The sequence below is a fragment of the Anarhichas minor genome, unplaced genomic scaffold (genome assembly GCF_050575085.1).
Source record: "Anarhichas minor isolate MPS153535 unplaced genomic scaffold, ASM5057508v1 ptg000051l, whole genome shotgun sequence".
NCBI lineage: Eukaryota > Metazoa > Chordata > Actinopteri > Perciformes > Anarhichadidae > Anarhichas > Anarhichas minor.
This window is the reverse complement of record NW_027466497.1, coordinates 3,803,895-3,818,534: the sequence shown is the minus strand read 5'-3', so window position 1 is coordinate 3,818,534 and position 14,640 is coordinate 3,803,895. Positions and strand designations below refer to the sequence as shown.

The window sequence follows — 14,640 nt, the reverse complement described above, 5'->3', positions numbered from 1 at the left end:
CACTCAGCAATAAAAAACAAACAAAAGCTGGCCTTAAAAAAATACTGCACCCACTAAATGAGCAAAGTTTTCTTCAAAGAACTCAAGGTAACACGGGGTGAGTAATTGATATGCAAATGGTCGTTTTCGGTCTGAAGTATTCCTTACCTAATCAAAAGAATGGGTATAATACAATGATATCTCAAATATCTCTTTCCATATGAGAATGAAGATGCTTGTTTATTTAGTCTTCTCTCTTTCCAGGTTTCCATCAAAGCCTCTCACACCTGTGTGCATGTTCCTGCTTGCTGTGCATAGATGTGTGCTTCCTACTCACTGATACCTTGTGCCCTAACCCTCTGCTTCGTCCCCGCCCACTTCCCCTGCCGTCAGTCCACCCCTTCCTGTTATGGTGGCTTTGGTGGCGGCCGGCACAAACAGTTTCAACTGAGACACCAGATGAACTCCGACCTTCCTGTCTGTCTGTTGATTTCCTGTGTCTTTGAGGTTCAGAGAGTCAGTCTGCAAACAGGAATCTACTCAGAGTGACAGCTTAGAGGATCTGATTTTTCAAAAATAAAAAATAACCCTGACCCTTGATCTTGCTGGACATAACAAAGTACATCTACTCAAACACTGTACTTCTGTATTTTATGCCACTTTCTACTCCACTATTTCAGAGGGAAATAAAGTACATCTTTGTTTTTTAAGCTTGAGTTACTAGTTACTTTAGTTTTTCAATAAGAGCAACATTTAAAGTAATTGTTTAAGTCATTTTTCATATAAAAGCATTTTATAACACCTCAAATGTGAAGATTTCAATTTGATCATTTTAATCACTTGTGAATAATTTTGAGGTTTGGTCTATTGGTTGGACAGAAACATTGTGAAGGTGCCACTTTGGGCTCTAAGTAACTGTGGCAGCACTTTTCACTCATTTCAGAGATTTTACAAACCAAACAATTAATGGAGAAAATAATCCACAAATGAATCCATAATGAGAATAATCATTGGTTGCTTTTACATTAATAATGTATGAGAAGTGTAATGATGAAATATATAATAGTATAGGAGAAATATATATATATTTTCCTGATTATACTTACATACTTTTTTACAGTGTAGTATTAGTACTTTTACATCAATAAAGTCCCTTTGAGCAAGTGCTAGCTGGAGAAGCTCTCCGATACGAAGCACAGCGTTTATGACGTCAACATTATAAACATTACTTGCAGTGACAGGTTACCTGGTGAAGCGTTGCAAGGAAATACTCCTACCACTGACATGCAGTGTTTTATCAAGCAAAACACGACTAGAACATTAGATATAGGTGACTGTTGACCGAGTTCCTCATAAAAGAGGACCTGAACACAGAGAGCAGCGAGGAGGGTGTTTCTGAGTAGGCTTTCTGTTGCTCGGGTAACCAACAGAGCAGATGTGGTGCTTTGAAGGTCCCGTACATGTTGCCGTAACCTCCACCTCCTAACCCCGAACTCCAACCTCTGAAAAACAACAGAGGACAGAGGGCAGTGGGAGAGTCTGTTTGGGGTCGCTGTGGGAATCGAGAATGGTCAGTCCAATTTCAGGTGCGTCACCTGCAGCCAGACACACTCCCATCTCCACAGCAATCCTAATACACCTCCAAGATGGGAGCCGCAGCCATCATCTCACTTCAGCGTCTTCGATTACTTTTTTTGTTGTTGCTCTCAACCCTCCTCTGTGTTTCAGACAAAGGCGGCACATGCTCCCTTGCCTCCACACACACATGCTTGAATACCCACATCAGGAAATGTTTGCTCTTTGCTCACTTTGGCATTTATGAGCGTATTTAGGCACGCTCCCCTGCTCACCTTATTTTTGTTTGTGTACAAAAAGAAGGTGAGCAGGGGAGCATGTTTGAGGTGGAGGGGCTAAAAGTGAATGACAGAGCAGAGCACCAGCTTCTCTTTATCTCACCCCTTCCCTCTCTCTCACTCTCTCTTTCAGGCCTTCGCTGTTATGAGCTCCGACTGCTCCGCCAGACGTGCTGTTCTCTCAGTAATCACAATCAATCCAACCCACAGGGAGCAGGCAGCCAATACAGATGTTCTCTTCTCACCGGATTTATATATTTATTTCCGTCTTTCTTTCTTTCTTTCTTTCTTTGTATAAACTAAAATACGGTTTTCACAATTATTTATTATATATTTTTAGGCCAATAGCTAATAAACTAAAATATTTATTATATCATCAACCATTTTATTTTATTTTGTTATAGACAGACAGACACACAGACAGACAGACAGACAGACAGACAGACAGACAGACAGACAGACAGACAGACAGACAGACAGACAGACAGACAGATAGATAGATAGATAGATAGATAGATAGATAGATAGATAGATAGATAGATAGATAGATAGATGGATGGATGGATGGATGGATGGATGGATGGATGGATGGATGGATGGATGGATGTGGGTATAAGTGGGGGAGTCATGAGCAGAATAGAGCGATAAATAATGCAGAATGATTATGCTCTCACAGGTGGCTAATGATAAAAATATCCCCACCCGAGAGGAGGGAGGGATGGCATGAAGGGGAGGGAAAAGGGGGGAAGAGGAAATTCGGGCATGGTGTGGTGGGTGGAGGAGGGGGGGGGGGTCTTAACAGTAGAGGAGGAAGCAGGTGTAGAGAAAAATGGGCTTTGATGGATAAGGGGGGACAGGGCGCTAGATTGAGAGAATAGGATTCCTGAGACGGAGCGAGAATGAGTCTGGCACTGAAAACTAATGTGTGTGTCTGCTGATCTGCTCACCTCCAGCTCTCATCAGGCTTCATTAACACGTGTCACACGGGGAACTAATTCTGCACCCTCGACTGCTCACACACACACACACACACACACACACACACACACACACACACACACAATCATGCAATGCATGCACATACAAAGGTGCACCTAAACTGATGAACAGATGTGTAAAAAAAAAAAAAAAAAAGCGTCTTCACACAAATATGCAATCCCTCATGAGCACATATGCGTGTGGCAAAATATCAGACTTCAATTATTAAGTGTGATTATTCTTAGTCATGTACTCATTTAATTGTTTGCATCAATGAGTCATTTAGAGTCTAACAAACATGCTTTTGCTTGCACGCTTTAGTCTCTGTTCATTCCATGTTGACCAATCCTGTTTTATTCTCCAACTTCGTGGAAGTGTAATAATAAATAGCTAGAGTATGCCTTTAAGTTAGTAGCCAACTGCTGTGGGTTTTGGGGCATTTTCTTTGCAGTTACAGTAATATGTTTTTTTTTTTTTTCCTTGCCTGTATTTGAATCTGTGAATTGTTCTTTCCCTCGACCATGCCGGTCATGATTTTTTTCTTTTGCTATTTATTGACCATTTGCAGAACCCCTACCCTGAACAATGATTGTCCCATCATAGTTTCATTCACAACCTTAATTAGGAACAGCAGGCCTGTCAAGCTTTGGATATCTCTAAATGAGGTCTATGGGGTTGTAGAAAAAGCGATTCAGATGGTGACATATTTTCTGCTGTCTCCAAAACCAAAGATACAAGAGCTGCAATGTAAGGTATGGATTAAATAGTGTGTTTGTCCAGCTAACTATCTTACTACAGTAGTAACCTAATCAGGCATTACTTCCAAGGATAGGGGCATTTCATGCCACATCGTTTTGTGGTTTTACAGGTTACAAAACATTTACTGTGTAGTATTTCCCAGGTCTTGTTACAACACCCCCATCTTCTTCCCGTCATACTCATAAAGATGCAAAAGACATGTTATTAGAATTAGAATTAGGGTAGTTGGTCACGTTGCATGATGTCTACTAAGTCTTGTGCTCTTCTAGTCGGTCCTGCTATTGGACGATTTGGGTTGGTTCCTTTCAGTGCAGTTCGTGGCAAAGAAGGTTTTTAACAAGCTGCCACTACACTAGGGCTAACAAGCTCTACATTGCAGGATTATGCAGTGCTGTTTCTTGATTTACATGTCTTCTACATGGACCATCCACTGATGAGGATGCTGACTTTTCAGCTGAGACACGCAGGTTCAGCCTCAGCCCTTCATTATTATAATATCACGTTTGTAGCCATCTAGAGAATATTCAAGACCCCATTACAGAGTTCTTATTTCAAAAAGGGTCAGATGGAAACATTAAGAAGTCAGCCTCAGAGACAGTGTTTTGCACCAGCTCAATAAGATAGCATTAGCTGAATTAGCTAGGCACTAAAGATGTTACAAAAATCAGCTAGCAGCAGTTATTTCAGCGGCAAAATAAATGATCAGCTAGAAATGAGAAGCTTGCTTTAGTCTGAATCTGTGTTAAATCAAGAGTATCTACCTGGTCCCAGGGGCTGAGTATCCCTCCAGAGAACATGAACAGATAACCCATGGTGACCAGACACGCCCATATAAGGACAGAGAAGAGCCGGAGCATCCGCTTGAAGACCGACTCGATGCAGACAAGGATGAAGATGGACAGGAAGAGGAAGAGAGCAGCGGGAACCGTGATCAAGAACGTCAAGTGCTCTTCTGTTTTCTAAAGAGAGAGAGAGAGAAAGAATTATTTGTTTATAGAGTTTCAGGTTTGGTGACATGAACACTTTCACAATCTGGCAACACACAGATTTGCAGTACTTCCCTGTTTACATATTCAGTAGGCCACTCACAGATATACATTATGTATTAATATACTAGTGACGACCGTTACCAGAATAAAATGGAGCTATTGTACTTTTTTCGCAAACCAAGGGATACGATGAATGTCGACATTTGTGAATACGTTTCATAAATACATTTCATATCAGCGTCGTATCACACTTGAATGAAGGCACAATGCTTGTGGTAAACGTTGTGAAACTATTGCTCAGGTTTAGGCAGCAAAAACTCTCGGTGCAGGTTCAAAAAGGGATCACGGTTGGTGTTTAAAATAATAACGTAACAATGTAATGAAACTAGCATAACAACATAACCAGGGTAGATAAATAGCAAGCGCCCGAGGCAGACTTTCTTATGTAAGGTTACGTAACAATGATACATCACAAACACAAACTCAACGTTCGCTTTTGGTTTCACTCGGGACATGAGCAGCAGCCTCCTGGCTGGAAGTTCTGTGTTTGTTTGACCTGTTGCCCCAACAGACCCGTCCACAACCCCTCCCACCTATACGCTTGTATACTTTCTCATTTATTCTTGTCTTAATATCTTTCTAATATTCTTGTCTATATATATATATATATAGGGGCGTGGCAGACCTGCAAAGACAAACAGAGCTCTCTACCAGAAAAGAGGCATCGTTAAGTCAGGGGGCGTAACAATGCTACTTTCAATAACGGCCGCTCCACATCACCAATCTGATCTATTTTTGCAACCAGAGAAGTCGCCCCCTGCTGGCCATTAGAAAGAATGCATTGGCTTCACTTTTTCACAGCTGGAGGTCGTCGCCTGCTCTATGTACTATGTCACTTGCTCGGTGGGCTGTTCGTTGTGATTCGTCACTTTCTCTGCACAAATTTACCGTGTCTGACGTAAAACGTAAAATGCCAAATTTTCCATTTTGACTGGGCTGTCCACTGAGTGCATTTGTAAACATGAATAATGTTAGACCTCAGCATATTGTATGCTACAATATTTGCATGGAGGACCATACTTATTACAGATTAGGTTAACCCAAAACTTTTCTCTAATCTTAAACCCCAAAAACAAGGTCAAAATAATACAAAAAGGTGCTCACTTCTGGAGAATTCTCCCTAGTTTAGTGTCCTGGTGAGGACATACAGTCCTCATAACGATAGAACAACAACATGACACACACACACACACACAAATTGATGAACAGACGGCACACAGTTCGGCAGACAGACTGTCTGGGCCCAGAGAATGTGCTACAGCATCACTTCTGCACTCACACTGTCAAACTCAGCATTTAGTAGCTGTCAACACACACTCACACACACATATACACACACACACTATCTCTCTCTCTCTCTCTCTCTCTCTCTCTTTGACTCCGACCAGACCTCCCTCACCCGCCTCCTCATCCTCGACAGCCTCTTTCTCATACTCACTTCATCATGTTTACAGTTCAGGAGGATGTACATTTAAGAGAGACAAATCTGGCTGAAGGTTTTACTTACAAGGCAGTTAAGTTTCTTTCTTATATGTTGGCGCCATAATTTGCTTGTGAAGATATTGATTGTTGCTTAAAAAACCTCAAAAAAATAAATGCAAATAATCCCATAACTGTCAGAATTTGTCTTTTGTTTAAGGAAAATGTACTGTGTATTTCCTCTACCATTGTCACAATCACTACACTCATATTTTCCCCAAACTTTCATGGTTGTGTGGATGGTTTTTGAAATGTTCTCAATATTGAGACCATACAAACTTATAATAAGCCCCTTTCCCACATGGCGAAAAAAAAACACAAGACACCAACTAACGCCTGGCTTTGTCTTAAAGGTTACATTCAGCGTTTATTCCCGGGACAATAAGCTAGGTATTTATCGGATCCAGCTCCCATCGGCAGTAATGGATTTTACAGTCATTCTGATTTTCACCCCTTTTTCAGCGTGGTGTTATGTGAAGAATTAATATATTCAACGTACAAAACATGCAATTAAATGAATATGCTCTTCTTAAAGCCACCAGACTCCAGTCATACAACATTCATATCACCTTGCTGATCATTGAAACACGCTTCATTCGAACTCGACAGAAGCCAAATTAAACTCGTCTTGGTTAGTCTCTCCACTCTTGTCGGTCGAAATAAACCCTTAGTTCACAGAGTTAGATGAAAAAAAAGAAACAGAGGTTATGCTCTCCTCACAGCTACGAGACTCCATTGACGGAAACAGTCATTTTACTTCGCTGATCTTTGTAAAACAGACTTAATTCAAAATAAAACTCGTTAAATGAGTTTTTGATATTCTCTTCACTCTTCCAACAATCATCAACTCGGGTTTGAGAGTTTGAAAGAGAGACTGGATATGTAACAGATATAAAAACAAGAAGAAGAAACCATCGTGACATTTACACTATTTACTAACCCTGTTTTCCAGCGTGCTCATGGTGATGAACATGACACACAAGAAAAACAAAATCAGAAAGAAGGCGTACTCGTCTACCGGCAATGGGAAAGGACTCTCTCGCCTATTTTTAGGGGGTTTGTCTGCGTTTAAAATACCAGCATATATATGCTAATTTTGGTGGACAGAGGGGATTAGATTCATATGTGTCATGTGACACATTAGTAGTGTTAACAGGAAGAGACTTCAGCACTTTTCAGTTCCCTTTAATGTCTTCATCCCTAGCAGTTACATCCTTTTGACCTGTCCCTAACCTTGGCATGTGTGTGTGTGTCCGAAACATAACTGTACACTCTGTGGGGAAAGTACCTCTTGTGATTTTGACTGGAAAATACTTTGCTATGCAAAAATCCCATCGCACACAAACACGTCGCACAAACATCCACACACTTATGCGGTCAGGGTAAGAATAAAGTACTCTCTAAGTCCTTTTGTCTTCTTCAGGCTGTGTAAATTATGAAACAGCAGCAAAATCACCATCATTTGCTCTAAAAAGAGGACTGAGAGCTTTCACACACTCCGCACACTTTCACAAACTTGATGCTAGCCGACACCCACGTAAACCATTTAAAGTTATTCCAAAGTCATGATTGCACTGACAAGTCCAGCAGCTGTACATGTTAAATTAGCAAGCCACTGTGAGATTAAGATGTCACTGATTTTACAGTAAAATTGAACATCAGCGTGGGCATAGAAATGTGTTTGATTCCCTTAACATGCAAATCAGTGGAGCAGCTATTTATGTAACAGAATGAAAAGATGTCACAGAGTCAACCTTGAATTTGCAGCTGATTTGACAGTTTATTGACTCGAGCTGCTTGCTGAAAATAGACAAGAGCTATTTTGCCAGAACAAATGCAGGAAGAGAGCATTTTGCAGTGAATTAGTGTAGCAACACGATGTGGCAGAGGTAGTATGAGTCAGGGTCTGGCGAGGGGATCCCATGGGATCTGACTGCTGCTGACGCCACGCCAGCTATACAGTCAGTCTGGAGCGCAGATAGAATCCCAATGAGGATGTGAGCAAGACTGCAAACTCAAACACCAGAGTCATATCACCTGTTGTGGACGTCGGTGACAAAGACCCATCCTTTGGCCTCAAAACACATTTTGCACAAACTGTAAGCTCACACACAAACAAACAACTGCAGGTTAGGAAGTGGAGAGAGCTGTTCTCTCACTACTTCAGTATTTTCACTTTGCACATTTTTGATTGTAGGACATCTAATCCGGTTAAAACCCCTTTGAATCCATTTAAAGCCATTTCCCGCGACATGGCATAGAGGGAGGGAATTGTGCCGGCGTGCCATAATATACTGCATTGTCATCCAGAACAATTATTTCCTTTTTTTTAGCCCAGTCTGGCTTATCCAGCTATTATACTGGGAGGAAAAAAGGGGGAACAGGGAGACATTGCAGCAGCAGCCGAAAAAAAGAGAAATGCAGTAATCTAATTATTCAGCGGTGAAAGGACCCCAACACACCAAATACATTATGCCAGAAAGGGATATGAGGAAGCTTGTGTTGCTTGAAATCATGGTAGTGTATGCACTTTGGAGAGGAGGTCAAAGGTTGCACAGCATCAAGCATTTGATTTGACACAAAATGTTTGAAGCATAATATGTAGCTTTTCTGGAGTCCTGATAACTAATATAGAGGCCGTCATGAGATAAAAAGTTTGATACTCTACAGTCCTTTAAACCATTTTTCCTCAGCCCTGAAATGTGACTTAATTTAAATATTGTACTATTGATGTATTGTGACTCTTTCCATTTCAGAGGACTTGAGATGTTTTGTTACATCAACTTTGTGATCTAACATCCATTCATCACAGCACCCCAGGGGGAGGTCTTCATCAGTGCACTGTGAAGAAATGGTTATTTCCTAATCCATGCCAGAGGGCACGGCGGTGGGAGGGGCCTGCTGAGAGGATCAAACCAGTTTGAAACACTTTCACACAAGCAGAAATTCCCGAAAGTGAAGATAGTTAGTAAAATACATGGGGAAATGGTAATGACATTTATGAAATAGAAGCGGGAATTTCACAAAATCTGAATGTTAGTTTTTGTTTTTAAAATCACAAACATCTGGCGTTTTAAAATCAGCATGCAACCTTAAAGAAGCCCTCCATCTATTTTAGACAACAAAGTCACTTTAGCTGTCATGGTGCGCTGTACAATCGGACTTCTTTTTGCAACCAGAGGAGTCGCCCCCTGCTGGCCAATTGAAACAATGGAAGTTTAAGTTCAGCACGTTACAAAATCTGGTGAATCAGTATTGCTTTCCCAGGCTGTGACAAGAGTGTGTAGATGAAGCATTAAATTGTTTGATTTTACTCATTTAGCTAACGTAAGCTTGCTAATTCCACCCGGTACCTGCTCCACGCCGCAGGGAGACTAGATGCCCTCCGGAAGAAGTAGTCTCCCAGGGGTGACTGTGAGGCGGACGGACCACAGGTGTAATTCTTCTCTAATTTGTGAACTGATGAACTGCAAATTAATCAAATTCAGTGCCCCATGCCATGTCGCCATTTTATTATTTTTATGGAAGTGGGAGTGGTTTCACCTCTCAGGACTTAGGCTCTGACCTGGGGGTGAAATTACACTTTAATAGTCTTGGTTTGTTTGTAGCATTGGTTGGCTTAATAATGACACGTACTAAAACATTTGTATCCAGTTAAAATGTTGAATTTAGCATGTTTCTGTATCTGTGTGTAGCACATTGGTGCTTTGTGGTGTTGCGGCTCTGACGACGTCTCAGCATCTGTTTCACCTCATTCATTCACCTTCCTGCCCCTAAATAATAGACCGGTGATCCATCATTACAAAGCTCTCTCCGCCTTGCATCTACCAATCGATCGTTGAGATGGAACAAAATCCATGTTGTTAATATATCATGAAAATGTGTCGCAAATGACCATAAACTGAAATGAACGTTGCAGTCAATAAAAGATGCTTTTTTTTGTACCATTGATAGATTTCCTATGTTTCATCACCAGATAATATTGATCTCTATTAAAGTGTCTAATGGTGCTGTGAGCCTCATTAGTTTAACATACTGCTACTGAATCTGTACGGACGCCACATTTGAGCATGCTAATACACACACACACACACACGCATACTTATACACATTCCAAAAAATACAACTTCAAGGCAACAAGAAAGAACAATAATTATTTTCTCTGGAAAAAAAAAATAAAATACAGATAAGCAACCAAGAAGGAAATGAGAGACTTCCTCAGAAACACACCCAAACAACACAAAGTCTTTTAAACTCCATATTCACTCATTCCAGTTGCTGCCGACTCGCTGATAAAGCCAGAACACTTACAACAACATCCTCCCCTCCCTCCAACCGCCCGGCCACCAGCTCCAAACCCGCCCTAGACCCTCTATTTATTCCTGCCATTCTTCTTTGTCCAGCAGTAATAAATACACACGCCTCACTGAACAACCACTCCATAACTACAGACAGGTCTGTCTGTTACTTAACTGGAACATAAATTACATATTTTGATTGACATTGTGAATGATGGGGAAACGATGAAGGGACATTGTAAACCTGAGGACACACCAGAAGAAGAGAAAGGGGAATGAAATCGACAAGCTGGGGCAATAAGCTCCATTGATTTGTCTTAAATAGAGGCAAAGGAATCGATTTAGGTGGAAGTCCTCCCGGAACGACACTGTTATATGGAGTTCAATTGATTGTTAACAGGACTTTAGTGACAGCCTCGAGCAAGTGCTTAACTGCTGCTGGAGGCGGAGGGTCATCAAATGCCTCCAACAGCTAAAAGAAAGCAGATTTTCTCCCCTCACCCGTCCACGTTATCTCCAAAACACACTGGAAGGTCACTAAACTCATCCTGTTGGTGTATGTCAGTGAACACACCAGCTGTGCATGCGTCTTGCGAGCGAGTGCCAACGTTTGTTTTGTCACGTAAAACGCACCGTGCACAGTTGATCACCCACAGGTCTACCGCGCAGCTTCAACACAGTCTCTTTAGACCACAGCATCACTGATGTGCAATATAAACCAGTGTGCTGCTTCCGTTGATCTGGTGGGTGTTTGTCAATGTAGCTGACTAAAGGATGATCTGGGTTTTACTCCGTCAATCTATTTTGGAGGCTGCCACCTACTCCCAACCCGGTTGGTCCCCCTCAATGTCTGATTGGAGTTTGCCCTTAAGGCCTCCAGGCGCTACTTTGAGAGCACATGACGCACACAGAGAGAAAAGAATACATCTACAGATCACCTTCAGCATATAGAAGCAAAACACTTATTTTGAAACAACAACAACAATCGAAGCAATGAGTGGGATTCCTTTTGTACGGCTATTTCATAAAAACACAAAAGCAGGACTCGAGGAACAATAGCTTGTGTTCGTGGTTGAGTGTTTGTGTCCAAAACAATACTTTTCACTTGACAAAAGCACCAACACCTACACAGCCGCGAACTAAACTCTCATCCCCGCTCTTGATCCACTCTGCAAACACGGCATTGCAATTTAAAGTGCCGCTTCACGGCCGCTCATGTTGACACACGCACATGCACTTAGGCCTCCCTGTCTCATTCAGTCTCGTGCAACCCAAAACTCTTCTTTTATTCCAAGCGATCCTAACAAGAGAGGGCCTCTATCTGCTGAATGATAATCGCACACACAGCTTTTAGCCATGCAGAATCTGTTGTGGTGCTGTAAATGAAATGTACAGCATTCCACAGCATTTAAAAACACACCGTGGTCTTTATTCTGAAAAACGTCTTGAAATGCATTTTATTTGTTTGATCAATCTGGTTCAAAAAAATATAACTCTAGTCTTGCTCTCTGACAGTAAGCGACTGCTTTCTGTACAATAAATAAGAATCTACGGACAGATTCCAGTTAGCTTAGCATAAAGACTGGAAACAGAAGGAAACAGCTGGCCTGAAAAAAACCGTCTGGCACATCACGACATATTGACATTTTTAGATTTTGGTTTCTGCACTGATTGAACAAAAGTGCATTTGCATAATGTGTGTCGGTGCAGTAATGGTGGCTCAAAGCATGCTTTCCCCTTGAGAACAAGCTTCAGCTAAAAATCCTCGCCTCTGATCCTCTAAAGTGTGGAAGTATTTTAGACAAGAGACTCAACAACTTGGTGCTCTGTAAGCTCTGCAAATTGGACAAGGCTTATCACAGCAGTACAACTGCTACACACAAACACTCAAAGACAAAGCATCCTGTAGCGCTTTCTCAAGAACGCAGCGGCAGCAAGACAGCGACGTGTCCTGTTTACTTTTTGTCCACACCAAAGCAGGATACATCAGGATTATCAACACGTGGAGTGTTTCTGGTAGAGGTATAGTCACTTAAAATTGATTTTCCTAATGTCTTTTCATCGCCTTCCATGTTCAAAATCATTTCTTCACAGCTGCTGTTATGGTAACGTTACATCATGAGTTGTTATTCAGACGTTTTATATTTTCTGATTACTGTAATAGCCACAGCAGAATCTACACCAATTAGGACAATGTGAAGGGTAGACTGATTACCAGGTACTGTGATTAACACCATGGCTTAGCGGCACAATGAGACATTATATTATATATATATATCAAATACATATATATATATATACATATAAATCAAATCTAAATCTATAAATAAATCTTCATTAATCTCCATCAATAATCCTTGTGTGCCGCCCTTTGAACAAAACAGATGCAACATGTTAATTTGTGAGATTTAGAAGTGCTCCTTGAGCTGAACCAGGCTAGCTGTTTCCCTTTGTTCCCAGTCTCTATGCTAAGCTAACTATCTGCCGGCTCCAGCTTCATAATGAGAGTAGTGTCTATCTTCTTATTCAACTCCCTATAGGAAAGTGAATAAGTGAATTACTCAAAATGTTTAGTTATAGCTTTAATTACTACTTTTTTTCAAAATATTAGGTCCATTTTAAATAAAATAACAAAGTAATACGGAGCCAGGGGAGTGGGGTGATAGTCAGAGAAAACAAACATTTACAAAAATTTAAATTGTAAATTTACGGGAAAAAAATAAAAAAATTGCGGGAACAACTCAGAAATTCACAAAGTCACAAATTCAGGAGCTGTCCGAATTTCGTTTCACCTAAAGTTCTTATGGTAACGACGACCTCTGAGTGCCTCACCGAATATGTGAATATGTCATGTTCCTTCAGTGTTATTTTATGAACAAAAAAAACTGACATTGGTACACATTGCGTGTACAACGTGTACGTGTGATGAGGCTAACACAACCCTGTGAAGTGAAGTCATGTGGTTCCTTCTTCGTGACTTGATAATCTGAGAGAATATTCAGTTACTTTTTTTGGAGGGAAATTCAGAGTTTTTAATGGGAATATCATCCCCCCCCCCCCCCCCCCCCCCCAGTAATTGTATTCATCTCTGATGACAAGAGAGCAAAACATGTAAACGTGACCACATTTCAACATTCACAGATTATGTTGTTTGTAACTATTGTTGTGTAATTGTTGTGAAATGCAGCAATAAGTACACAAAAAACCTGCACACACACACACACACACACACACACACACACACACACACTCACCAGTCCTGACGCGAAGAACACCGCCAGCAGCGCGAGGCAGGTTCCCATGACGATCAGCAACAGGAACACGATCAGCGGATGCTGCTGGCTCATTCTGTAGTAGGACTCGTACAGCCAGTCCTGGGGCTTCTCGTCCTCCACGCACACCTCACCCTGGAACCCCGGGCACCCGTCTCCCAGGCTCTCGGGCCCCTCGGCACCCTCGCCGCCATCGCTCTTCTCCAGCAGGTAGCGTCCGCGGGTCCACAGAGCCTCCTGCCACATGGGTAGCTGCCCCTTGGAAGGGATGGTCCTGCTTTCTTTCTCGCCAAAAACACGTGCACACAAAAGTAACCGGGGTGAGGGATGCTTTCGCTCCCCTTTTCTCTCCTCACCTTCTCCTCCTCTCCGTTTAAAACAAAAGTTTGGTCAGCAGTGAGGGATGGATGGACAGCGGAATGAAAGAGACAACTTTTCAGCTCCTCGGCTCTTCCTTGCATCCTCTGCTGCTCCTTCTGCTTGAGGACACAAACTGAGTCAGGAAAGTGTGAAAACAGATCTTTCTCCTCCTCCACCTCCTCCTCTTGCTCTCAGAGAAGGTAGTCGGACATCGAAGGCGAGAGATGAGACTTCAGTTCCCTTCCTCTTGCTTGTCCTTCTTGTTTGCTCTTTATGTTTGGTCAGTCAGATGGGGAGGAGGCAGCCTCTGCTTAGCTCAGACGAGGCAACATGTTACTCAGCTGAGGTGCAGATGAGGAATGAGAGAGAGAGAGAGGGAGAGAGAGAATGTGTATAACTGGGAGGGAGGAAAAGAGAGCGAGAGGAGAGAGGGTGTGTACCATGTGTGGTGGGGAGAGCTAGTGGGTAAAAGTGTGTGAGTGTGCTGAGCGGGTGCAAATGTGAGAATGGTGATGTGTGAGATTATGTGGCGAGAACTGGAATATGACTCAAGGTGTGTGTGTGTGTGTGTGTGTGTGTGTGTGTGTGTGTGTGTGTGTGTGTGTGTGTGTGT

The 14,640-nt window shown here is 41.9% G+C and overlaps 1 protein-coding gene across 1 annotated transcript in view; it reads right to left on the bottom strand.

Moving 5' to 3' along the window:
* The window catches only part of LOC142931434 (adenylate cyclase type 2-like), a 44,683-nt gene extending 30,137 nt beyond the window's left edge, over positions 1-14,546 (bottom strand). The window contains exons 1-2 of the mRNA XM_076075340.1: positions 13,650-14,546; positions 4,331-4,528 (exon numbers count right to left, since the gene is read on the bottom strand). Of these exons, the coding sequence (XP_075931455.1) occupies positions 4,331-4,528; positions 13,650-13,913 (462 nt within the window). The 5' untranslated portion in view covers positions 13,914-14,546. The remainder of the gene's footprint in view (positions 1-4,330; positions 4,529-13,649) is intronic.
* Between the last annotated feature and the right edge of the window lie 94 nt (positions 14,547-14,640).